This window comes from Mesoplodon mirus, assembly GCF_964341445.2.
Source record: "Mesoplodon mirus genome assembly, chromosome: 12".
Classification (NCBI taxonomy): domain Eukaryota; kingdom Metazoa; phylum Chordata; class Mammalia; order Artiodactyla; family Ziphiidae; genus Mesoplodon; species Mesoplodon mirus.
In genome coordinates, this window is record NC_138988.1 from 5,066,567 (window position 1) to 5,092,410 (window position 25,844).

General features: G+C 43.6%; 2 protein-coding genes across 4 annotated transcripts in view; one reads left to right on the forward strand and one right to left on the reverse strand.

Annotated features, from left to right (window-relative positions):
* Positions 1–18,356, forward strand: part of RAF1 (Raf-1 proto-oncogene, serine/threonine kinase) — a 76,116-nt gene extending 57,760 nt beyond the window's left edge. For both annotated transcript variants that reach the window (XM_082639396.1, XM_082639397.1), the window contains 12 exons: positions 624–722; positions 2,414–2,567; positions 5,685–5,712; positions 5,820–5,947; positions 6,301–6,418; positions 12,481–12,565; positions 13,346–13,522; positions 14,756–14,802; positions 16,221–16,339; positions 16,724–16,855; positions 16,990–17,124; positions 17,347–18,356. In XM_082639396.1, coding sequence (XP_082495522.1) covers positions 624–722; positions 2,414–2,567; positions 5,685–5,712; positions 5,820–5,947; positions 6,301–6,418; positions 12,481–12,565; positions 13,346–13,522; positions 14,756–14,802; positions 16,221–16,339; positions 16,724–16,855; positions 16,990–17,124; positions 17,347–17,490 — 1,366 coding nt within the window. In that variant the 3' untranslated portion in view covers positions 17,491–18,356. The remainder of the gene's footprint in view (positions 1–623; positions 723–2,413; positions 2,568–5,684; positions 5,713–5,819; positions 5,948–6,300; positions 6,419–12,480; positions 12,566–13,345; positions 13,523–14,755; positions 14,803–16,220; positions 16,340–16,723; positions 16,856–16,989; positions 17,125–17,346) is intronic.
* Positions 18,357–18,494: 138 nt separating this feature from the next.
* Positions 18,495–25,844, reverse strand: part of MKRN2 (makorin ring finger protein 2) — a 28,821-nt gene continuing 21,471 nt past the window's right edge. For both annotated transcript variants that reach the window (XM_082639411.1, XM_082639412.1), the window contains exons 7-8: positions 19,777–19,921; positions 18,495–19,597 (exon numbers count right to left, since the gene is read on the reverse strand). In XM_082639411.1, coding sequence (XP_082495537.1) covers positions 19,460–19,597; positions 19,777–19,921 — 283 coding nt within the window. In that variant the 3' untranslated portion in view covers positions 18,495–19,459. The remainder of the gene's footprint in view (positions 19,598–19,776; positions 19,922–25,844) is intronic.

A 25,844-nucleotide genomic window follows, 5' to 3' on the forward strand; every position in this document is an offset into this window, starting at 1 on the left:
AGTCTAGCAGAAATTGGTCAAAATCTCAATGTTGTCATTAACTATCTGTAATCCCCTCTGAGTCTAAGCTCACTCATCTGAAAAACGGGGGTATTACCATAGTTGCAGCGTTCTTTGGAGGCTTAACTGAGATAACGTGAACTTATCGGGCACCAAGTGCTCATCTCATGGAGGGAAGATGCCCAGTTAAAGTTAATATCACTTTTCCTCTTATTTATGACTTTTGGTGCTGAAGGTGATCTATCCTTCATATTTCTGTCTTCTCATTTGTGTGTTTCCAAGACAATGTTTCTGAAAAGCTCTATGTGATTTAGGTTATAAAGTGCCCTACTCTAGCTTAAAAGAACACATTATTTTGATATGGCTGGACATTGGGCCAGTATTTCCTAGAAATGCATACTAGAGACTCTGTGCTCATTGGCCCGTCAAGACTGTTCACATTCTGTAGTCATTCAAACCCAGTCACTTGGGTAGCCCCTTACCCTGGGTAGCCTGAAATGGTCCAGGAAAATGTGACTAGGAAAAGTTGAGTTTGAGTAGCTGTGAGTTTGCAAGGCCAGGCAGGCTGACTGTAAAATTACTACTGCAAGTCTATGAACCAGTCTTCCTCTGATTTCATTTAGGCTGTTCCCAAATTCCACTGTTGGTGATAGTGGGGTCCCAGTACTGCCTTCTTTGACAATGCGTCGGATGCGAGAGTCTGTTTCCCGGATGCCTGTTAGGTATTTTTTTTTACCTACTGCTTTTCTTTTGGAAAGTTGTATTGGGGCAGGTGGGATTGAAAGCATGAATACAAGAGTTCCCTTGTGTTCCCTCCTTTCTCTGTGTAAACCCTTCGCTGCTTCTGTGGAACTCAGCATTGGCGTTAGAGCAAAACTCTAGAACTTTTTCTCTGTGGTCCTCTAGTTCTTAAATTCTGGAAAGTGACTCTGACTACAATTTATTCTATTATCCTAGCATGTCCCTTGTATCTCATTACATTTTAAAGAGTTTGAGATTTTGCCTTCCTCAGTATGCAGTGAGCCTCAGGGAGAGCATCCCAAAACGATATACAATGATTCGGTAAAAATAAAACCCTCAACTTTGAAATGCTTATATATGGCCTTGCATTGCTAAAACCATGGTATTGGGTTGGCCAAAAAGTTCGTTCGGGTTTTTCCATAACATCTTACGGAAAAACCTGAACGAACTTTTTGGCCAGTCCAATATTGAATAAACTGCTATCTTGAAAAGAATCTAATTAGATTTTTAATATAAATATCTCTTTTAATGTGCCTGTGAGTTTGCACATAATTTGTCTTTACTCTGTTTTCCAGCTTTAAAATCAGAGTTTTGTTGAGTTCACATTCCTTACTGTTACACATGAATTTGGAACCTAAAATAAATCTACATCTTTGTCCAAAATATGTGACTTTAATTTATATATAATCATATAATATTTACTGGCCTTTGTAAGACTATCATGGAAATTGTTAAAGGCAGTATATCTCAGAACAAGGAATTTGTACTGAAGTGATACCTGGATATATTTGTATATGACTTTTATTTTTCTTGATAATTTGAAAAGCAAACCTGACCGAAAAACTGTACTTGCTTCTGAAGATTTGGGTAGAAGAAACCAGACCTCTGAAGGCATTAATGTTGAATTGCCTGGAAAGGCAATTGCGATAGAGCAATTTCTCTTAGAAAAAAAGTCTTTTATCTCTTGAATCTATGCATGGTGCTACTTGAATTTAAACAAAACTCCGAGTAATCTTTGGAGCAAATAATGAAAATGTTATGCCTAATGCGTGTTCCCAGTTTGGTTGGTGGGAGAGTGGCGTTGGGTAAAAGAAGCCAGTGATAAATTTCACAGTTAGGTATTGAAACCTAAAAACTGAATTCACATTAATTGATTTTGTGAGCTGTTTATGGGGGGAGAGAATGCACAGTGGATAAAATGCTGGCCTGTTTGCAGACATGCTTGGCAGATCTAACCGTCTATCAAAAAATCTTCCTTAAAGTTTTCTAATTTAGTCTCTAAATTAACCTGGGCAAGTTCCAACTAGCTTTAGTAGGGGGTCGTATTGGTTGACAAATGCTAATCTGTTCTTTCCCAGAGATGGTCTAAAAATTCGGAGTATCCTGTAGAGGTGATTTATTCAATAAAAGAAAACTTATAACGTATCATTTCTTTTCACATGGATTCTGAGCACATATATTATTTACTTTTTAAAAATTTGCATGCAAAGGCATCTAAACAGAAGAAACATTTTAAGTGGTGCCTATTGAAAGAAAGGAATATTTTTGTCAAAGTTTGTAGTATAAGTAGGGTTTGCCCCCAAGTATCTTAATGAAATAGGTAGTTGAAAGACTTTACCAATACAGAGGCCTGAGTGTCAACCATGGAATTTTCTTTCTCCTTCTCACCTAGTTCCCAGCACAGATACTCCACACCCCATGCTTTCACATTCAACACCTCCAGCCCCTCCTCTGAAGGTTCCCTCTCCCAGAGGCAGAGGTCGACGTCCACACCTAATGTCCACATGGTCAGCACCACCTTGCCCGTGGACAGCAGGATGATTGAGGTAATAGGGTCCTTTGCGGGTGGTGAAGAGTGTCAGTTAGTTAGTCGGGTGGGGTTGATGGTTGTGTCAAGAGAGTTTTGGGTTTCAAACCTGATAAGGAATGTTGCAGCACTTTGTCAGGTCTCTGGACTTTTCGAATTTCTTATTCACTGCATCTTGAGACTAGCTTAATTAATCTGGTTGGTATATCATTCAAGTGGAGAACTGAAATTTCCTGAAGAAATGTTAACATTTGAACTGATTGTTTCCATGTTAGATTTGAATAGGATCTCATTGAGCTAGTGAATAGGATACATAAAGAGTAGTTTCTTTTTCATGTGGCAAAGAAAAGAATAGTGATAGAGGACTACAAACTCTCTGAAAGACTTTAAGTGATTTTATTTAGAAATAAGAGGGTGGAGTCACAGGATTTTAATAATCAGGTATTTAGGGAGATATAAATGCGCAAAGCTAGTGTTTTCAAACTGCTTTTTCTTTTCTTGGCTTTATTGTATGTTCTGTTTGGTTTGCTTTCTAGTTCATCTTTATTAACAACTGAATACACTTAAAATGCTTCCTTTGTTCTTTATTCTTCTTATTTCTCATTGCTTTGGACTAGAATAACAGCCTGAATGCCTCTCCCAGGGCGTGGTCCAGACGATTTTGTTTGAGGGGAAGAGTAGGTATTCTTCTTCATGCCTTTGCTTTCTTGTAAAGTAGCAGGATTGCTATAAGACTGTCAGACAGTAGCCTATCAAAAATGAAACAATCACTAAAATTTATGTTTCTTGTCAGACTTGGTCTCATGTTTTCTTTTTTGGCCATAGCATATTTGGGAGTAAAAAAATAACTTTATGTGGTATTGCTGATAGGTGAAATCAGTTTCTCAAGTGAGATTTTGAGACCAAGGGTATTAAAAAAATTTTTTTTAATCATTTTCAACTAAAGACTAATGCTAGATTTGTTTAGTTGTTAACTCAACAGCATCACTATTCTATTTATATTTTGCTTAGAAACAAAGTGTGTGAGTTTGGTTGGTATGCCTTGAAAATCCTTTGATAAGCTTTTATCAAAGACAGCTGTGGTCTATCTACATCATGAATTGTTCCTTGAAAAACCTCAGGGCCACCCACTACCTCAGGCACAGCTTTACGTACCTCACTCAGACCTCAGATCATTTTCAACATACTTGTCCTACTGATCAGACATGGGAGGGGCTCAACAAAAGAGTTGGCTTTCGAATGTGGGGCCTAATATGGTCATTTGGGGGCACCTTGGTTATCACAAGATTATTGTGAGGGGGTCATGTGTATGCAAGCTATGAGTTTTATTGTCTCTATTGTATTGTCACTAGCCCTGATGATAATACAGTAATATACCAGTTACTTTTCTTCTGATATATGATTTAGTCCTGTATAAACACTCTAATACTTAGAGGGAACATGAAAAGTGAAAATTCTTGAAGTTTTATTATAGAATAACTGGCACATCTGTGGTGCTTAATCCTCTCTGTACTTTAGAAGCAGACCAAATTTTGATTCCTGTTTTTTAAAAATCACATATGATTCAGCATTTTAAAAGTACACTTTCTTGCTTTGTTTAAACCATCTTAGTTCTCTTTAATATTTAGATTTCGAGATGATGATAAATCAGTCCAACTGTAGAAATTAGCACAGAATTAAGTATGAGGTATGTAAGTGGATACAGGGAAGAAAATTATGATGACATTAAAAAATCCTAGTGCATGGGAATGTACTTCTGGCCAGTAAAAATACATTGTGCCACGCTTTGACTAAAAACAAAGAATAGATTAGTTGAATAATAAAGCTACAGCTGCTAAATATTCTCCTGAAATTCAGGTTATTTTTGGACAAAGTTTTGTCTATCTGGCAGTCATCCTGTCATACTTAAAAGCATGCAGATTCCTAGGTTTCCCGCCTTCCCTCCCAGACATATTTCAGTCAGTCCTAGTGAGGTGGAGGGGCTTGGGAATCTGTATTCTTAAACACCTCTCCTGTTGATTCTGAAGACTGGCCAGGTTTGAGAACCCCAGAACCAGGCTTTATTGGTAAATTCTGAAGATGTTTGGGTGGGGCTGTGAAAGTGGGGGAGGGGCAGCTTGGCCTGTGATTCTTCTTACCTCTTGTAAAGATGTCATAGAGTGTGAGCATTCTGGTAACAGTTGTGTGAAAAAAAGGATCCTGTTTTTACTGTGGTTACACAAAGAAAACAGAGTAAGACTTCCAAGAGAAATAATCCTCTTTGAGGATATGGGGACCAAGTGTTTTTCTGTTATTGTTATTTATATACTCCAAGTGAGGATTTATAAAAATGAGGATTTAGGTCTCATGGAGAGCCCTGTGATTTAAACTGTTCCAACTAAACAGTTTAATAAATTCTAAAGGTAGCCTTTGACCTCTCACCTGAGTAGAATGTAACTAGTTTCAGAGCTTACCCATAAGATCTGAGGAGCATTTTGTGATGAATGAGCTCATGGCTGAGATCCGTGGGTGGTGATTTTTAGTTCTGTTTCTGCCACCTACTGGTTGTGTGACACTCGCCGTGTTCCTTTATCTGTTCACATGTGTTTTCTTATATGTAAAATGTAGGTTTTATATTAGGGGATTTATGGTCCTTCCAGCTTTCTATGATTTTAGGTTTGGATAAAATATGTAGTCGTGGTGCTTACCCATAGCAAATCCAACTCCTAGAGGAGTAACGGTGAACTTGCCACTGAACCCCTCATTAAAAATATTACTATTTTTTTGAGCTTCAGTGGAGCAAGATCCCCAACCACTGGAAGGATCTCAGCTTGACAGTAACTTTGCCAGCCTCCCTTTAAAGAGTATCAGTCTGCAGTGTGCACTGCTTTCTAGAGAGAAAAAAGAATGCTGCTTTATTGTATATGAGAAATTAGCATCAGTCCTCCTAATATTTGATGATAACAATCTTGGAGATATTGGCCACAGACATTTGATGAATTCAATCAAAGAAAAGTTAGAGTATGTAATTAGACCTTTTGTGTTTTAGAGATTTTATAATCCACTTTGCTCCTGTAAATCCTTCTCCTCCCTTTCCCTCCCCCAGAGAACATCTTTTCTAGTGCAGAAATTGACCAGCTTTCCTTTTCTGTTTCAGGATGCAATTCGAAGTCATGGTGAATCAGGTACTTGTCTAAGTCATTTAGCAAATAGTCATGGGCTTTTTCTCTTTATGCTGTGCATCTTCTGTTGGCTTACCCATGTGTGAATTCTGTTTGTCTTGTCCATTAAGCCTCACCTTCAGCCTTGTCCAGCAGTCCCAACAATCTGAGCCCAACAGGCTGGTCACAGCCCAAAACCCCTGTGCCGGCACAGAGAGAACGGGCACCGGGATCCAGCACCCAGGAGAAAAACAAAATTGTGAGTGTGAATAACAGTACCTCTTGCATGTTAGGGTTCAATAAGAAAAGCTTAGTCAGAAATGAGAATGCCTTTAATTTTAGGGTTGGGGGATTCTAATTAAATGAATACATTATAAATGTCAGTGCCATTTTTGGCATGCTTACATTGGAAAACTTGCTGGGTTGTTGCAAGGCGGGGCACAACTAAAATGGTATTTTCTCAAAAGACAAAAACTGGAATTATAGTTAATATGTCTATCTTTGAAAGATATGGGAATGGATGGAGCTGGGTTGATCTTTTCTTTGACACTCTCGTTAAACAGACTTTTAACAGTCCATGGAGTATATATCAGTGATCTCTGCTTGTTTTAGAGGCCTCGTGGACAGAGAGATTCAAGCTATTACTGGGAAATAGAAGCCAGTGAAGTGATGCTCTCCACTCGGATTGGGTCAGGCTCCTTTGGAACTGTTTATAAGGGCAAGTGGCATGGTAAGTTTGGGGCCCCCCCTTTACTACCAGGGTGAAGTCACGTTTCAGTCCAGAGAGGGCCAGGCAGGCTCACGGCAGCACTCTCCAAGGGTACTTGATTGCATCTGAAGATTGAACTTAATGGTATCTCAGTGACGTTTCATACTGTTCTTTCTAAGACTCAACAGTGCTATAATTGGTATGAAAACGTTTTCAGGATAATGAGAAATTGGTGGAAAAGAGTTGAGCACCATAGTGAAGTGTCACAGTCTCTTATAAACTGATGAATGAATACAGTGTGCGCCCGGGAGGAACATGCTTTGAAGCTCCTTAAATGTGTTTAAGAGTCTTTTGCTTTTAGGAGGGGCATGGATTCTGGAAACTTAAAACTGGAAAGGACCTTAGAGATTTTACATACCAGAAAACCAAGGTCCCCAAGAGGGGGAACTAACATACCCATGGTCAAACCGTTGGGCACAGGAAAGCCAGGAGCCTCCTAAAACAGATTTTCTTTGCTCTGCCCTGGGATGGATTGGTTGTGGGAATCTCTATCAAGCAGGAATGCACAGACTTAATTCTTGAATCTGTGGGGAGTTGACATTCTTATTTTAATGGAAACACTCTGTCACTTGGAAGAAACTTTCTATTTTAAGTTCTGTAGCCAAAGCTTCTGTATTTTGTCAACATACTTAACATTTCTGTCAGGTTTTTAATGCCTCTGGCTTTAGGATGTCAGCCAGAAAATAGACTGTTTTCTGGAAAATGCAACACTGTTCCCCAAAAGACATCTCTTCTAAATTCAGATTTTAATAAAGCAAACAACAACAAAACCACACACAAAACCTAAAGTGCCTAGATGCCTGTGTTTCTACTTTGGATGCCACCGTATTTATCTTTATACATAAATGGACAAAGTTATGAGCGTAAAATACATTAGAGCATTAAAATTCAAGTTGTTAAAAACTGAGAAACACTGTGGGTTTTCCACCTATAACTAATCATCTGACAAATTTCTCGTTCTTTGCAGGAACTGGCAAAGGACTGAACATTTGTAGATACATGTAGGGTGATTCCTTTACTTTCAAAAATTGCATCTAATATACTACTGGCCTGCCTCCTGGGTCACTGAGAAATTATGCTGTTGCAGAATATTTTCTAAATAGATGTCATAAATGTCTTGGTGATCCCTTAGAAAAGAAAAACACAATTTTGTGAGATTGCTTGTATCTGAGACAAGAAGGCTATAAGTAATTGCAGGAAGTGGAGCAGAAAACACTGCTTTTAATGCTTCTCTTAGGAGCATTTTATCATTTTTATCCATTTTTAAGCCTCAGCTAAAAGCCAATACATGCAGTTTAAGTTGTGCCCAAATTTAAGCTTCCTCTGATTGAGCACTTTTATTTGGGGGTTCATAGTTTTTCAGAGCATTAGATTTGCCACAGTACTGCCTTGAGCTTCCGTTTTATCTCAGTCTTGAACTTTTAGATTATGGTAAGGAGATGTATTTGCTATAGTGTTACTTCCATAAAGACAACTGTCAGGATGTAGCTAACATCTAATGCTTTAGGATTCTACTTTTTCTAACTTAAGAGTGTCAAAAGTTGGAGGAGTGAGGAGCAGTGGACTTTTAGCCCCTCAGAAAGCAAGCCGTGGTATGTGAATGAAAAGGAAAATGAGAGGGAAGGAAAGCGTAATTTCTAGATTGAGTATTTTGTGCTATATTTGCTTCCTTTTATTCCCCCCGTTGCTTTTCTGATTCCTATATATAATAGAACGTTTTATTCAATTTCTTAAAAAATACAGCTGTTTTGGTGATCTCCCCCCCCGCCCCCACTGATTCTGCCCATAGGCTGTGAACAGAAAAGGTCTTAAAGCAGCCAAAGTGGAGGCCTCAGATCCGTGAACTAATAAGTGCACTTACTTTATGTACAGAAGAGACCCTTTTGGACCCAAGTGCAGAGTGCCCTTTTGGGCATGAATTTGGGGTCTGATTTGGCAGCCTCTGCTAATTACAAACAACACATTAAAAGAAATGAAGATAGCAATTGAAGTCAGACTGTTAGCAGCGAGGTCACTTACAGCATGAGAAGAAGGCAGCAACCCCCTCAAGAGCAGATCCCCAAACCTGAGAACACTCTTGGGCCACAGTGTGAAGTCAGCAGCCTGGTATAACCATGTATGGGGATCCCCAGCCCAGCCTAAGGCTGAGGTTTGTCATTTTGACTGAGTCAATAAGAACTGGAGGAATGGCGTTCATTCTGTTTCTGTTCTAGAAAGCAGGGGTGTGTATAATAAGTTTTAGACAATCTCAGATGATTAAAACAGGGAAATTAATTGGTGTTTAAAAAGGTAAAAACAGGGCTTCCCTGGTGGGGCAGTGGTTGAGAGTCTGCCTGCCGATGCAGGGGACACGGGTTCGTGCCCCGGTCTGGGAAGATCCCACATGCCGCGGAGCAGCTGGGCCCGTGAGCCATGGCCGCTGAGCCTGCGCGTCCGGAGCCTGTGCTCCACAATGGGAGAGGCCACAACAGTGAGAGGCCTGCGTACCGCAAAAAAAAATAAATAAATAAAAAAAGGTAAAAACATTGGAAATTCACCAGTGATAGTAGCTCTTCCTTCTTCAATGGTAGATGAATAATATTAACTTAATATCTTACTAAAAACATGATAACCAGTAGCCATGTATCTTAAGTTGCTTGTACTACATTTGCCTCTGACTTTACTATGAAGGGAAAGTAAGAAGTTCTGGTTTGACGAATAATGAGTGCTTCATGTAGTTATTAAGCAGTGTTACTGAATGCCTATTGCACGGAATGCTGGAGAGGTGGACTTAGTCATGATGTGCTTGGCGCCGAGGACTGCTGAGCGACTAAGTCCCCGGTATTCCCTGCTAGAGGCTGTGCCCACTTCCAACTCCACAGCTTCAAACAGATAGCTTTTCAATTCATAACTTGCCTTGCTGACAGTTGCATCTTAGAATTCACTCATTTCTTCAGCCAGTGTTTCCTGAGCATTCTTCTAATACCGAGCATTTTTCTAGGGGCTAGGAATGAAGTCCTGAGCAAAACAGATAAAAATTCTTTCTCTTACGGAGTTGATATTCTGGTGGGGATAATAACCCTGAAAAGCAAAGTGGATACTGTGTGCTAAGGAGAAGAATGGAGGAAAGCAGTTATAGAGTGGCAGGCCTGGTTCATAGTTTTTAGTAGATTGGTTAGGGAGGAATCTGCTGAGGAAGTGGCATTTGGGAAGCAGCAACAGCAGATGCAAAATGGGCCACTCACCTGGCCTGTCCGAGGAACTCAAGGAAGTCTGAATGGCTTTAGTAGGATGAGAGAGGGAGAGGCTAATAGAAGTGAGGTCTGGGGTGTGGGTTATAGGGTACCATAAAGACTTTGGATATCATTTGGGTGAAATGGGGGTCTCAGATTGTACAAGACCTTTAGGAGGTTTGCCCAGCCTTGGCCTGAAAACCAGAGTGATAGGGAGCTCATGAGTTACCTGCAAAGTCATTCTAGTTCTGGGCATTTCCTACCAGTAGAAAACTGTTCTGTATAGGAGTTGAAATTGGTTTTCCTATGGTGTTTGCCCATTGTTCCTAGCAGACTGAGTCGCTGGTATGGCAGTCCTTGGAGGGTACACATACAAATGAGGGTGTGCTGTAACGCAGAGTATGGTCTCTGGGTTTCAGTAAGAAAGTGCACATAATCTGTTACCATAACTGTTAACCGTGAGCTGCCTGGCCTCTGGATCCCTATGGTGCTGTGGGCTCTGTTTTTAGTTTGACCCTGTTCAGTCTCCCCATCAGTGACTTGCATGACTCAGGTATTGTGGATGACTTACACAGCGGTGTCATGCAGATTTGGATAACAGGATTTGGATTTAGAAAGATGGGAGGATTTGAAGTGTCTATGATGATAGAACAAAGAGAAGATGAACTTTTAACAGGAATAAGTCTTGTTCACGAGTCCAGAAAGTAGATGCTAGAGGTGGAGGATGTTCAGCTGACAGCAGGTCAGAGCGAGTCACTGTGAACAGGCTTTGGCTGCTGATGGATCATCTGAGGTCTGAGGTTGCATTGCTGATCAGGTCCAGAATGGGTGACGCTGAGGGTGAGTTCAGCGACGACTGGAGCATGCCCAGAGAAAAGCTGTGAGAAAGGGAAGGACTTGCAAAACTAGGCTCATGAACTAGGAAGCAACCCCTTCTGAGGGACCACCCAGCATCTCCCCAAGTCTTTCTTCTGCATCCCTGTCTCCAGCCTGTCCCGTTAAACCTCCATCTGATGCCTGGCCATCTGGCCCTTCCTGTCAGTTGACTGCCGCATTGAGTCAGTTCACCTTCTCAGGGTTTCTTGCCTCCATCTCCTCCTTTTTATCCCTACAGTCACCAATGTGCCTGCATTGCACCTGCGTTCTTGTAGCAGACTCCTCCTCCCTGGCCTCCCTTCTGTCCTACAGGTGTCAGATCACATGCTATGTTAGAGTTTCCCAAACACAACTTGGCGTTTCTCTCATCCCCCTTACCTCACCTCTGTTCCTGGTGTACCAAGTCTAGAATAGCCCCTTCCTTTGGCTTATATCCCATTTCCTTCAGAAAACTTTCCTATATCCTCTCTGCCAAGATATTGACTCCCCTCCTCTGTCATCCCCCCACCCCAGTCCTGTCTTGGCTCAGACTGCTCCAGAATGGGCAATTATGCAGAAGACTCTTGTCCCTCTACTCAGTCATAAGGAACTTGAGGTTGGGGCTGCATAGTTTACCAGGTCCGTCTTCCTAGATATAAGGCAGCTCTGCATATAGCAGCAGCTCTGCCATCCAAAGTCAGCAGCACCTTCCAGGCAGCCCTGGGCCCTCAGTAAGTTCATGCGCCAGTGAACTGGATAAGAACCAATTTGGAAGCTGCTGCTAAGTGGGGATTTTAGCTGTAGATGATACAAACGAGATCACAGGGCAACAGTTAGGGACCTATCATAAGAACCATCTCTGTACCATTTAGTGCTCCCCAAAAGTGGAATGAGTGCTCCAGCAGGCTGCAGGGGGTGCTGCCAAGGCACATGCTCAGTTGTGGAGGAACTAAGTAAGTCACCTCCAAGTGCCACTGAACTTAACTCCTACTTTTGTTTGACCATTGTATTTAGTAAAGTTATTTGTCATGAAAAGCTGAGGTCCTAATAGGGCTTCAGGTAATTTATTATCATTACAACTATTATGAGTATGACATAACACTTCTGAAAGTGGCTTCTAAGTCGGTAGCACCTATAAAGTAGAATTGATCTTGGATGTTTCTGAAGTTTTATGAAGAGGCTGGTTTTTACTCACAGTGATGACAGTCAGTTACTAGTCAGTATTTAGTTAGAAGTACAGCTCTTGGAGTCAGACTAGGGTTCTCATCCTAACTCCAGCACTTTCTTTTGGCTATATGACTTTGGCCAAGTAACTAAACTTCAGTTTGTTGCTTGTAAGATGAGGACAACAGTATTAACGTCATAGAGCAGCTACAAGGATTAAAGGAGGTAACACCTGTGAGAGCAGACAGTGCCAGGGTATAGTAAGCAATCAGTATTAATCATTAGGATTACTTTCTAACGGCACTGAAGGCCAAGAGGCATAATTTCAATATATGTCTTTGAATTTGTACAAGGGAGCTTCTCAGGTCTCATTGAAATGTGGCTGCTGAGTTTAGCATCAACTGCTTACTAACTGGCCTGCTTCCGGGCCCCAGCCTCCTGGCCCCGAAGACTCAGTATTTGCTGGGCCATTCATATCCATCTGCTGGTGTCATCCTCACAGGCCCAGGTTTTGACCTGTCACACATGACCTCACCACTGGGGATGCCAGGCTTGACAGGAACAGTTTAAACCAAGCTGGTTCAAGGCCTGTGGGGCGGTATTTTAAGGAAAGTAGTATAATCTAATCTTTTAAGCTACTTGATAATTCAGAAATTTGCATAGTATTTGTTCCATCTGTGTAGGTATATGATTTTTGAATAAGTGATTAATTATATCTTCCTCAGAACTAGTGTACATGAAAAATAACAAAGTAAGATCATTCAACTGCACTGACTGTAAACTAATTTGCAGGAGACGTTGCAGTAAAGATTCTAAAGGTTGTTGACCCCACACCAGAGCAGTTCCAGGCCTTCAGGAATGAAGTGGCTGTCCTTCGGTGAGTAGAAAGCTGGCCTGTCCCTTGGTGTGGCAGGGGCGGGGTGTGGATGCTGGTACAAGCACTGTAGAGGAAGTAGGCTGCATGGCATGACCTGTCTCTGAGGGCTGATGGCTGGGACTGGTGGTGAGTGTTCACTGTGGAGTCCCGTGGTTGAAACAACTCCCTCATGAGTGAAAAGGAGCGGAAGGTTTCTTCCAGCTTATGCGCTTGTTAAGCCTTTAGAAGAGCCCCTTTTGATGAGCATACCCCCTTCCACGGCCTCAGGTCTCTGGGCTCACCACGCTGATAGAACAGCCCAGGTTCTATCTCTGGGTTTTGTTTTGACGTAGGGAGAGATGGGTTCTGTTTTCACATTTATTTCTAAGAACTCTTTATAGCTAAGTTGCCTTAATTTGGACTTCAAAACCGTCAGCTTTGAAGTCTTTGAGTCACTGTTTAGACTTGTAGGAATAAACTGAATGATGATGGATTCCATAGATGAGGGGTCCTTGTGACCCCTGTGGGGAGATTGGTGAATATATGCTGATGAAAGAGAACGTCCTCTGTACGATCAAGGCCAGCACTGAGGGCAGTGACGGCAGCCCCTTTGTCAGCTCACAACACCAGCTGGATCATCAGCAGTCGGCTGTGTTTGCTTTGCCAGCCCCTGGACTGTAAGCATGGGTGGTGTCAGGAACATGCAGGGTCTGGTCGGAGACAGTGGGAAAGCAGACTAGATCTCCCTATTCTGCAGCAGTGGAAGGTTCAGAGCCTTTTCTTCTCTCCTCCCCTCTCCAGCAAAACCCGGCATGTGAACATCCTACTCTTCATGGGGTACATGACAAAGGACAACCTGGCAATTGTGACCCAGTGGTGCGAGGGCAGCAGCCTCTATAAACACCTGCACGTCCAGGAGACCAAGTTCCAGATGTTCCAGTTGATTGACATTGCCCGGCAGACCGCTCAGGGAATGGAGTGAGTGAATGGCCTGACGCATAGAAAATCTGGGGTCCAAGGATCAACTTGTCCCTAAATCAGAACCAAGATTAGGAAAAGCCAAGCCCATTAAGTGACTTCTGTGATATTTTTGCACAGCGGGAAATGAACCTGTGTGGTGGGCCAAAGGAACAAGAAATTCAGGTTTATTGCCCACGCTGAGGCCTACCCCCTTAGGGCTCAGATTCAGGTTCCAGCAACTGCCCTCAAAATTCAGCCAGACACTCAACACAGTGCGGGTTGCCACCTTCTGATGGGCATCGTGTCTGAGGCGTAGCCCATCAGGTGTGCTTATTCCACGTAAAGGTTTGATCAGATGTCACATTCTGTGTAATTTTTCCTTTTGGAGAACGCTTAAATTAAGGTGATCCATAGCACCTCCATTAACTACTATCGTTTTGGGTCTTTGTGCTTGACACATTTCTCTGTGAAAGGGGTGTGCGTGTGCGTTTCATTCTTGGCTAAGCCAGGGCAGTGCTTCTCAAACTTTTCCTTTGAAGTACCCCTAATGGGGAGCAGGGGGAACTCCTCATACCCTCCGACGACTAGGAACTTAACTAAAGCTGTGCTTGCAAGTGGCTTATAAAATCTCATGTTATATTTTTAAAATTCATATGGAATTTGCATTGTATACATTTTCAGAAATGACTAGTCAGTTATTTTTTTAGAGATGAAATTCACTTTTAAAATTCACTCCTTTAAAGTGTACAATTCAGATTTTTTAGTATATTCACGGAGGTGTAAACCATCGCCACTGTCTAATTTTAGAAGATTTTCAAGATACTAGATGAAGCCTTTTGTGTCTGGTTTCTTTCACTTGGTGTGTTTTTGAGAGGTTCATCCATGTTGTAGTGTGTATCAGTATTCCATTCCTTTCTGTGGCTGAAGAATATCCCATTGAATAGATATACAGCGTTTTATTTGTTCATCAGTTGATGGATATTTGGGTTGTTGGAATTACTTTTTGAATAAAACTGATGCTTAAAGAAGACCTTCCCTGTTTGTGCTGTGGCTTCACTTTCAGGTGTAAGTCCTGACGTGGACCAGGCTGAACCAGTGCAGGGCCAATCCCCGAAAGTGAAAAAACTAGGAGTTTTTTTGAGAAAACTAGGAGTCAGGCCTTGAATTGTTTTAATTCTTAGATGTAATTTGAAGCTGCTTTCTACCAATGTCTCTCAAACTGGTTTTAATAGACTTATTTTCCCTTCACAGCTACTTGCATGCAAAGAACATCATCCACAGAGACATGAAATCCAACAGTATCCTTTGGTGGTAGTTTCATCTGACTGCTCAGTTCTAAATTTAGGACACTTTTAAAGTTTACCTCAAGGGCCTCCCTGGTGGCGCAAGTGGTTGAGAGTCCGCCTGCCGATGCAGGGGATGCGGGTTCGTGCCCCGGTCTGGGAGGATCCCATATGCCGCGGAGCGGCTGGGCCCGTGAGCCATGGCCGCTGGGCCTGCGCATCCGGAGCCTGTGCTCCGCAACGGGGGAGGCCACAACAGTGAGAGGCCCGCATACCGCAAAAAAAGAAAAAAAAAAAAAAAAAAAAAAAAAAATAAAGTTTACCTCAGCAAAAGTGACTCTGGAAAGAGTTCCACAGAAGTTGGATACCTGTTTGGGTTATGCTTGGAACAGGCCTAATTTTTAAATGCTCTTTATTACTAAATTTAATTTGGGAGAATGGGCCTTTTGTCTTTTATGCTTACTTCTAGTTTGTGGACTGTATATCTGGTCAGACAGTAGCTGCAAGCCAAAAGTTGCAAGATTTAAAAAATTACTACTTAAAATTGTGTTTCTTGAATGCACAGAAATGGTTTCCTTAGAGAGTACTGTTGGAATCAACCTTTTCCAAGACTTAACGTGCTTTTACGGAAGGGGAATGAATAAAGGTTTTTCTTGCCGTAGGGTGTGACATGTAACAATTTTATGTCCGCCTCCCTCCCCGAGCCTTTCTCTTTGAAGGGAGTAATGGCATTACAGCTACACTTTGCTTCTTGGCCAGTGAGAGCCACAGCCGTTGTGTTGGGTCTCATGATGGGATGTGGCCTATTCTGGGCATGGGTCTGAGACATAGGATACCTTTTAGTGGTGGGTTTCTGGGGACAAACATACCACGAAGGCAGACACCACCGATTTTAAGGAGGTATGAATTACTGGGCATCAGCAGATCACACAAGTCGGCTTTAAACCGCCTGGCTTCTTTACTCAGAACTGAGGTGTTTGGTTTTGATTTCGAAGTCACCAAGTGGTACCTATCCTGTGAGAAATGCCTTCAGGCAGACAGCATTCAGGACTCAGGGTGTTTCCGTTAGCCATTGGAGGGCAGGAATCAGGCAGAAATGGATGTAAGCAGTCAGCAGGCCATGCTCAGAGTCTTGGGGCGTAAGGCACCTACGTTATGTGGCAATGTCACAAGGCCAGAGACCTGGCTCCTAGGTGTGTAAATGGAGGGAGCAGCAGCAGCAGGGGGCAAACCGGCTTGTTGTGGCTGGAGCCAGAGAACCTGGTGCCTGGAGCACCTCCTGGAAGGAGCTGCGTTCTAAAGCACTAGCAAATCCAGTGCAGAGAAGGCTGGGGCAGATGGGAGGCCGAGATGGCGCTAGTAAGAACTTTGGGAAGTTTTTCAGAAGTAACTTGACCATTCTTTTAAAACCAGAGTCCTTAACAAGCATTGAGATATATTTCTCCACGAAGGCCTGACGGTGAAAATTGGAGACTTTGGTTTGGCAACAGTGAAGTCGCGCTGGAGTGGTTCTCAGCAGGTTGAACAACCCACCGGCTCCATCTTGTGGATGGTGAGGTGGCTGGGCTCCCTCTAGCAGGGTGCAGGGCCAGGAGGGGTGATGGGAGGTCTGTATGCAGGCTTCAGGCATTTCTCTACATTTCCCGACCACCTCGGTGACACCTGTAGTGTTGGCAGCCCCTGGGCAAATTTGGGTTTCCTGGAGGAAGCTGGCGACGAGGAAGTGCTGAAGCACAGCTCGGGGGAGTTAGGTGATGGAGGGTGCTGGATCTCAGAGACAGGATTCCTGAGCTCCTTTGAGCCTGAGAGTGGGAGCCCTTTGGGAAAGAGCTACAGCAGGGCTGAGGCGGGGACTTTCATACCCAGCCCAAGGGACAGCCTGGCTCCTGCATGTCTGTGGGGCGCAGATGGTGACAAATGCACTTTGTCCCCGTAGGCCCCAGAGGTGATTCGAATGCAGGACAATAACCCGTTCAGCTTCCAGTCCGACGTCTACTCGTACGGCATCGTGCTGTACGAGCTCATGACGGGGGAGCTGCCCTACTCCCACATCAGCAACCGCGATCAGGTGCGTCACTGGCGCTCAACAACCCGCTCGCCGTGGAAGCCCCCGGGCTCTGCCCGTCTGAGCAGCACAGGGTGGAGGTGCTGCTTTCACTGTTGTTCATCCACCTGTTCCCTCAACTGCTTTCTCTCCCTTAGATCATCTTCATGGTAGGCCGAGGGTACGCCTCCCCAGACCTTAGTAAGCTGTACAAGAACTGCCCCAAAGCAATGAAGAGGCTGGTAGCCGACTGTGTGAAGAAAGTTAAGGAAGAGAGGCCTCTTTTTCCCCAGGTAAGACGTGGCTCAAGGTGCTAGAACTGATTAAAGCAGGAGTTCTGAGTGATACAAACAAGAAGTTTCTTGCTTTTTGTTCTATAGGGAGGGGCTTGTATTCTCCACAAGGTGATGCAGGTGGGGTGGGGAGAACGGCCTGTGTCTTTGGGCCAGATTGAAAGCTGCTGCTGCAGAATGCCCCGCCCCCCACCATGAGACCATTTTATGGCCTTGTTTCAGATCCTGTCTTCCATTGAGCTGCTCCAACACTCTCTACCGAAAATCAACCGGAGCGCTTCTGAGCCATCCCTGCACCGGGCGGCCCATACCGAGGACATCAATGCCTGCACGCTGACCACATCCCCTAGACTGCCTGTCTTCTAGCTGACTCTGCACCTGCACTCAGGCCACCAGGTGGGAAGGGAAGTGAGCAGGCATCACCTTTCTGCGGGGACAGAGCTCGTCTTCAGAGAAGCTGCTGCTAAGGACCTTCTAGACCACTCACAGGGCCTTAACTTCACGTTGCCTTTTCTACCCCTCTGGCCCTGGGAGGAGGAAGCCATTCGCAGTGTTGGTTTGTCCTGCTCCCCCGCAACCCCTGTGCTCATAAGCCGAGCCTCCTTCAGATGCACCGGGGGCTGCTGATGGCAGTACATGATCTGGGGCCCCAGCTGTTGGCTAACGAGTATTTTTAGGGCAAGAAAAAGCACTCAGAGGGGAAATGCAGGTAGCAGGCAAACCAGCTGTGACGTGGGGACATGTGGATTTTGGAAATCAGCTCCTATGAGGAACGCTTATACAGAAGGACTTCTCTTCAGAGATACGTGGTGTGGCACCAAACAGGTAGTTTTGCACATAATGCACCAAACAGCCCAGGACTGTCGAGACTGTGGCAGCCTGGAGGAGCCTGCTTTGGTACTATGGACTTGACTTTGGGGACACTTCCTTTTCTTGAAGGTCTCTAGTGCTTTGGGATGGTTTTCCAGAAGAGGTGCTTGGCCTGCCCCTCCCAGTCTCCGCCCTCGGAGCAGTCTTCCATTGTGCTGAATTTGTCTTCCAGGAGCTGCCCCTATGGGGCGGGGGCGGGCCCCCCCACCCCCGCCCTGCCAGCCTTGTCCCTACATCACATCCTGTATGCAAGGAAGCCAGGAACACAGGTTTTCTTGGGTTTAATTTTGTTTTTATTGCGCCTGACAAAATACAGTTATTCAATTTGTTATTTTAATAAAATAAATTAAATGTAGGTTTAATGGCTGTTTCCTCCTTTTAAAGTAATCCTGAGCTCACAGCTTGAACTCCATTTGTTCATGCCTTTGGGAGCAGAACTCAAGAAACAGGAAATGGGCTCAGAGCCTCTGCTGGGAATTGAATTCAGCCTTTGTCACCCTTCAGAACTCCAAACTCAGGTAAAGAGTTTTGCATTTTATAAAACACTTGGTGTCTACAGCTGTCTATAAAAATAGATAATTTAGGCTTGGATCGCCTTCTGATTCACAAGGTTATGCTCCTTCAATTAAAATCACTACAGAAGACTTGTACTCAGTTCTCTTCAGGACCACCGCTAGGTAAGAACCAGAAACTGTTCTTGGGTGCTGTTTAAAATTTCAAATCAAAGCCAGGTTCTACAGATAAGAACACACATGAGCCCTCGGGACACAAGCCAGCAGGTGAGAGTTTCCCTGGAGGCATGTGTGCAAGATTACTCCGACTGTGACCCTAACACAAACCGGAAAAGAGGGGCCATATCTCTGCTTCCTGCTACTTCAAGAGCCCCACCCCCACCCCCAGGTAAGAAGGTTTATTATACCTGTCTGCTGAACGTCCTGCAACAAGACTTGGCCCCTGATTTGGGACACTGCGGAGCCCTAAGTCAAGTTTTGTGCTAAGGTGTGCAGCACTCACTTGGTTTCTGAAAAGCAATATACAAATCCAGTGTAGACCACACTATTTCAGTATACTAGGGAGGTTCACCACACAGGAATCCTTTGGTAAGATAAATGAATCTGCTGCTTTAGGGGCAGCTGCACGGTTCTCGAGGACGGGAGCCAGGCTGGTCTGAATCAATCAATGAAAACTCTGGCTGGTCAGCTGGCCCCCCTGAGGAGTTTGAGGTGCCAACAAAGATAAACAGCAACTAGGGAAGCAGCAACTCCATATATGTGTTCAGGTTATTTTATATCCTCACCCTTCCCATGGCTGTAATAATGGAGTGGATGAGACCAAGGTTAAATACAACCCCACTCAAATCCAAGTGACGCGCCACCCCAGGCTGCCGTGAAGGAAGCTCTGCACACCCTGGCGTGGGGGAAGGCTCGGCTGGTGGAGCCGAAGACGCAGGGCGACCACCTACTCTTCAGGGTTCTGATGACTCCACTCCGGAGAGGTGCATGAAGAGGTCCCCAAGCTCTGTCATGTCGACGTCTTCAGTGTTGTGGACATGCTGGCTCTCTCGGTTCTCAATGAAATCCCAGAGCCGCACTGAATTAAAGAACTGCAAAAACAGCCAGCAAACATGCCTGGTTATTGCTAAAGGCAACGTGAAAGCTGAGTAGCTTCTACTCAGCTTTGCCTACCACACGCCCTTCTGCCAAAGCTACGAGGAGGGGCCAGGAGCGGTCCCCAGAAATGCCTACAGGTGGTGTTCCTGACTAGAGATGGCGAAGTTCTTACCCTCACGGTGCCTTCAGAACTGAGCTGTTTCCGAGGTTTCTCTGGTTCTGCTAGCCGCCCATCAGGGTAAGCATGGCGGTAAAGGCATTTGCTTCCAAATGGGCAGGTCCCTTTGCCTTGCTCAAAGTATTTACAAGCTTTTTTCCTGAAAAGCAGAAAGAAAGGATCAAAAGAACAGTGGGAAAATCTGGGGTGCAGAGGAACCACTGTCTTCCTCCATCCCTACCAGAGCCAGGTCAGCCTCAGGTCAGAGGGGCTGAAAATGAGGCTCAGAGAGGGTGGATGCTGACTTCCAAGCTGGACGGTACTTACACCACGATATGCTGCCTCACGTGGAATTCAACGTGCACGGGGCCCCCACTGTGTTCTGAGCCTGCAGTGCTCCAAAGGCCTCCAGGGGCAGGTAGGCCTGAGCATTCCTCTGGGCCAGCTGTCTGGGCTCCAAGGTTCTGAAGCTGGGCTACTTGCCTCAGCTCGAAGTCCTAACAGGAGCTTCACCCAGGAAAGTTCCCCTTCCTCTTGGCCAGCAATGACGTCAAGGTGACCACAGGAAGCCTTCACTTAGGAGTCAAGAGGGAAAGCAGCAGGCTTTAGCAGCTGCCTAAAGTTACAAGTCTCATTCCAATTTTCCTTGGTCCCCACCCTCCAGAGCAGGGCTTCTTAACTCTTATGTGCTACAGAACGCTTCTCGGAACAATGTTTTTAAATGCATAAGAGAAGACACATAGGTCTACAAAATACAGTTATCAGAAAGTTTAAAAGATTTTCCCCCCATCTTCAGTTTCTAGCTACAGACCCCTATGTTACGAACCCCTGCTCCTGAGGAAACGCAGAACCAAACAGACAATTCCCATTCCTTCTCGCTGAAATGAAATTTGGCTTATGTAATCGCAAGTGATCCCACGTTGCACAGGAAGAGATGCCCGAGAAGCCAGAAGGGCGGGGAAGGTGCAGAAATGAAGCCAAATCCCAGCAGAAAGGGCAGGCTGCCGCGGGGATGGGGTACGTGGCGGTGGCAGACAAGGAAGGGACCTTGACGTCAGTGTTCCCTGTTTTCTCAGACGAGGGGACAACGGCAGAGATGGTGGTGAAAGCCCCTGAGGCAGGCCTCAGAGCAGCACAAAGAAAAGCTCCCCAGCAGCTGTCCACTCCCACCAGGTCTGACTCAAGCACAGGTGACTGGGGAGTGGATTTGAGCAGAAGTCTGTGGACCAGACGCCATCCATGGCCCACTGTCCCCAAGGTTCTGAGCAGATCTTCAAATGACCGCTCAAGTGGCGAGTTCTTAACAGGGTCTGCGGCACGCTGGCTTTAACAAACTCGTCAGGTTCAAAACATTATCTGGTCCCCACCCCAAAATGATTGCCCCCCCAGCCTTATCTGGTTACCGGGGACCTAAGCCTCCAGATCACTCCGACTCCATCTTTGTTCTCAGCGCCCACATCCAATTGTTATTTCTGCCTACAAAGCACCTCCCCAGTCGACCATCCTCTCGGTTCCCACACCGTTGACGCATTCAGGGCACCGTCCTCTGTTGCCTGCCTGCCTGCCTGCCATGGTCCGGTCTCAACTGGCCTCCCTCTCACCACCTTCACACACCTCAGAGGAGCTTCCCCAGTGTGTCCCTTGTCCTGTTCTTAAAGACCACTCAAGGCCCCTTCAGACTTGTGCCTGTGTCCCTGTAGGTCCCACATCCTTCGACACACTTCTTTCAACCACAGGGACCACGCCCACTGCTCCCCAAACACAAAATCTGCACCATGCTGCATCCATGTCATCCCATCTGCCATCCCAGCCCCCAACCCCGACGCACGGAGTATTCATGCTTCAGGGCTCAGGGTGCCATTCCCATCCTGCTTTTCCCTGACACAACCAGGTGGATCCCAATGCCTTCTTTATTGTGACGTCTGGCTAGGGCCTCTCAAGATGAATCTGTCACCAGATAACCTGTACCATAATTGTCCTTCTGTAATTTCCCATGAAATTTCTGATTTTTACTCTATATCCCACATTGGTGTTTAGCTTGAGGGAACCTGGCCTGCAGCTCAGTAAATGTCTGTGGAATGCATGAAAACACTGTCATCAACAGAAAGCAAGGCCAGGAAGACCCAAACAGCAATAACGTGACTTTTCGGACAACTGCAGCAGAGCTCCTTTCTGCAGGCAGGACCCCTCTGCCTTGCCACTCCTGCCCTCTGGTGGACACACAAGAACATCGCAGGAGGTAAAAATGGTAAAGCAAGGTATCAGCCTTTAGTAATCAATATGCAACTTAAAGGAACTATTTAAAAAATATACACACAGTTTCGCTTTTAGTACCCTTCCTGCAGATGAACTAGAAATACAGACACTATTAAAAGACCTGAAGGCACTGGAGAGTGAACAAAAGGATTCTTCAAGAGATTAGACACCTGGAAGAATGGAATGGCAAGAGACTGAGTTATCTTTTTAAGAAGAAATAGCACTTAACCTAGAGCAGGCTCCAGGCAAGTATCTACGTGGGGTGGCTAAAACTCCAGTGGAAAAATCAAGTCTTTCTGGCCTGAAGAACAAAAAGACAGAGTTGGTGGAAATCAACCATTGGAAGGGAGGAAACAGTCCCCCAAAGAAAAGGGCCTGAGAGGGACCCATCCAAATACTGCATACTAACTCCTCCCAAATCCTGGACCAGTCCCTAACCCACACATCAATGCAGCAGGCTCAAGGCAACTCAGCTAAGGATAAAAAAACTGAACTGAGATTTGAACTGCTGCCCAAGAGTTTGAGTCTAAACAATTTCTCTGCCTATTAAAACAAAAACATTAATGTTTTATAAATGAACCTAACAGAATCCAGAGTCTCTACAAGGTAAGATTTACAGTGTCTAGGTTACAATCCAAAATGACTCAACTCAATGAAGAATCAGTAAAATGTGACCCATTCTTAAAGGACAATCAATCAACAGAGTCTAACTTCAAGATAACAAGGATTTCAAAGCAGCTACTATACATGTGTTCAAGAACATGAGCAGAGAGGAAAAAAGATTGAAAAAAAAAAAAAGAGCCCCAAACTTATAGGACAGTATAAAAAAGTCTCACCTGTAATTAGAATCCCAGAAGAAAAGCAGGGTAGTAAAAAATGTGATGAAACAATGGCCAGAATTTCTCTAAATTTGGTAAATAATATAAACTTACAAATTCAGAGAAAACCAAGCAGTAAAATATGAAAAAAATCACTCCTAGGCAAAGTATCAAACTGCTGAAAACCAGGATAAAGACCCAGAAAAATGACATACTACAATCTGCATCACACACGACTTCTTATCAGAAACTACAGAGGCCAGATTATATAGAGGAACGACATTTGCAAAGTGCTGAAAACCCCAAACTATTATCTCAGAATTTTACTCATTGAAAGAGGAGGCAAATGTGAATAAGACCAATTAGACCAATAAATTCAATGAAAATATCCTTCAAGAATGGGGGGGGAAAGCTATTTCTGATAAAAAGAAAACCTTCAAACTCATCACCAGCAGATCAGCAAAATGATAAAGGCAGTTCTTGAGGCTGAAGGGCAACTGTATCAATTGGAAGGAATTACATACCAAATGAAAAATTATATATCTGAGTAAATATAAGCAACTTTTTTACTCTTAAAAAAATACACGTTTTAAGGCAAAAGTTATTATTACCTTGTGAGGTTCTAATGCATGTAAATATTACACCCCATACATTACAGTAAAGTTGCAGGATACAAAATCAATATACAAAAATCAGTTGTTTTTTCATATACTAACGATGATGTTGTTACATCATGATGATGATACTTTCTGATGAAGTATCATCAGAAAGAGAAATTAAGAAAACAATACCATTTACAATTGCATCAAAAAGAATAAAATACCTAGAAACACCAAGGAGGTGAGTCATACACTTGAAAACTGCAAGACACTGATGAATGAAATCAAAGATGACACATAAATGGGAAGATACTCCATGCTTATGGATTAGGAGAATTCTGTTAAAATGTCCATACCACCCAAATCTCTACCAAAATTCCAATGGCATTTTTCACAGAAATAGAAAAAACAATCCTAAAATTTGTACAGACCCACAAAGTCCTGAACAGCTAAAGCAATCCTAAGAAGAACAAAGCTGGAGGCACCGCACATCCTGATTTCGAATTAGCTTACAAAGCTATAGTGATCAAAACAGTATGGTACTGAACCAGACACACAGATCAATGGAACACCATAGAAAGCCCATAAATAAACCTGTTCATATATGGTCAATTAATTTACAACAAAGGAGCCAAGAATATGCAATGGGGAAAGGACAATCTTTTCAAAAAATGGTGCTGGGAAAACTGGACCACAATCTTGTACCACACAAAAATTAACTCAAAATGCATTAAAGGCTTGAATGTAAGAAATGAAACCATAGGCAACAAGCTCTCTGACATCTGTCTTGGAGATGGTTTTTTGGATTTAACACTGAGAGCAAAGGCAACAAAAGCAAAAATAAACAAGAGGGACCACATGGAACTAAAAAGCTTCTGCAGAACAAAGGAAAACATCAAAAAATGAAAAGACAACCTACTGAATGGGAGATAATATTTGCAAGTCACATATCTGATAAGGGGTGAATATCCAAAATATACAAAGAACTCATACAACTCAGTAGCAAAAAAAAAAAAAAACAAAAAAAAAAACCAATCAGATTTAATGGGCAGAGGAACTGAATAGACAGTTTTTCAAAGAAGACACACAAATGGCCATCAGGCACATAAAAAGATGCTCAATCTCACTAATCATCAGGGAAATGCAAATCAAAACCACAATTAGATATCACCTCACACCTGTTAGATACCTGCACCCCCATGTTCATTGCAGCACTATTCACAATATCCAAGATATGAAAACAAGTTGTTTAACAGATGAATGGATAAAGAATATGTGGTGTGTGTGTATATACACACACGCAAACACACACACACACAATGGAATATTCAGCCACGAGAAAGAAGGAAATCCTGCCACTTGTGACAACATGGATGGACCTTGAGGGCATCATGCTAAGTGAAATAAGTCAGAGAAAGACAAATACTGGACAGCATCACATATATGTGGGAATCTAAAAAAAAAAACTCATAGAAACAGTAGAAAAGTGGTTGCAAGAGGCAAGGGTGCAGGGAAAATAGGGAGAGGTTGGTGAAAGGGTGCAAACTATCACCTATTAAGATGAATAAAGATAAAACAGTGACTGGTTGACAACACTGTATTGTACAACTGAAATTTGCTAAGACGGTAGAAAAAAAATATGTGAGGCAATGGATGTGTTAATTAGCTAGATGGGGGACTCCTTTCACAATGTATATCAAATTACCATGATGTACACTTTAAGTATTTCATAATTTTATTTGTCAATTATACCTAAATAATAAAAAATTATATTATTACCTTGTGCAGTTCTAATGTATGTAAACATAATGCATATGCATTATATCTGTAGCACAAAGATGGTAATGAGGAAGTAACTGCATATTATATAAGGCAGCAGGAACATTAATTCTGACTTAAATATTAGGAGTATATTGTAATCCCAAGAAAAAACCATTTTAAAAAAACAGATAAGCTAAAAAGCTGCAAGTTAAAATGGAATTCTAAACAATATTCAAAATAGCTAACACAGCAGAAACCACAGAGGTATCCATCAACAGGGGCACAGATCAGCCGGGGTAAACAGGCGGCACTTGCTTTGCAAGGTTCTGATCATGTGCTATGGTCTGAATGTTTGGATGCCCCTAAAATTCATATACTGAAATCCTAATGTCCAGTGGGATAGAATTAGGAGACAGGTGATTAAGTCATGAGGGTGGAGCCCTCACAAATGGCATTAGTGCTCTTGTAAGAAGAGAGCCCGCGAGCTCCTTCACCCCTTCCACCATGTGAGGATGCAGTGAGAGGATGCTGGCCCTCACTAGAACCCGACCATGCTGGCACCTTGATCTTGGACTTCCCAGCCTCCAGAACTGTGAGAAATAAATGCCTGCCGTTTATAAGCCACCCAGTCTGTTGTTAATCTGGAACA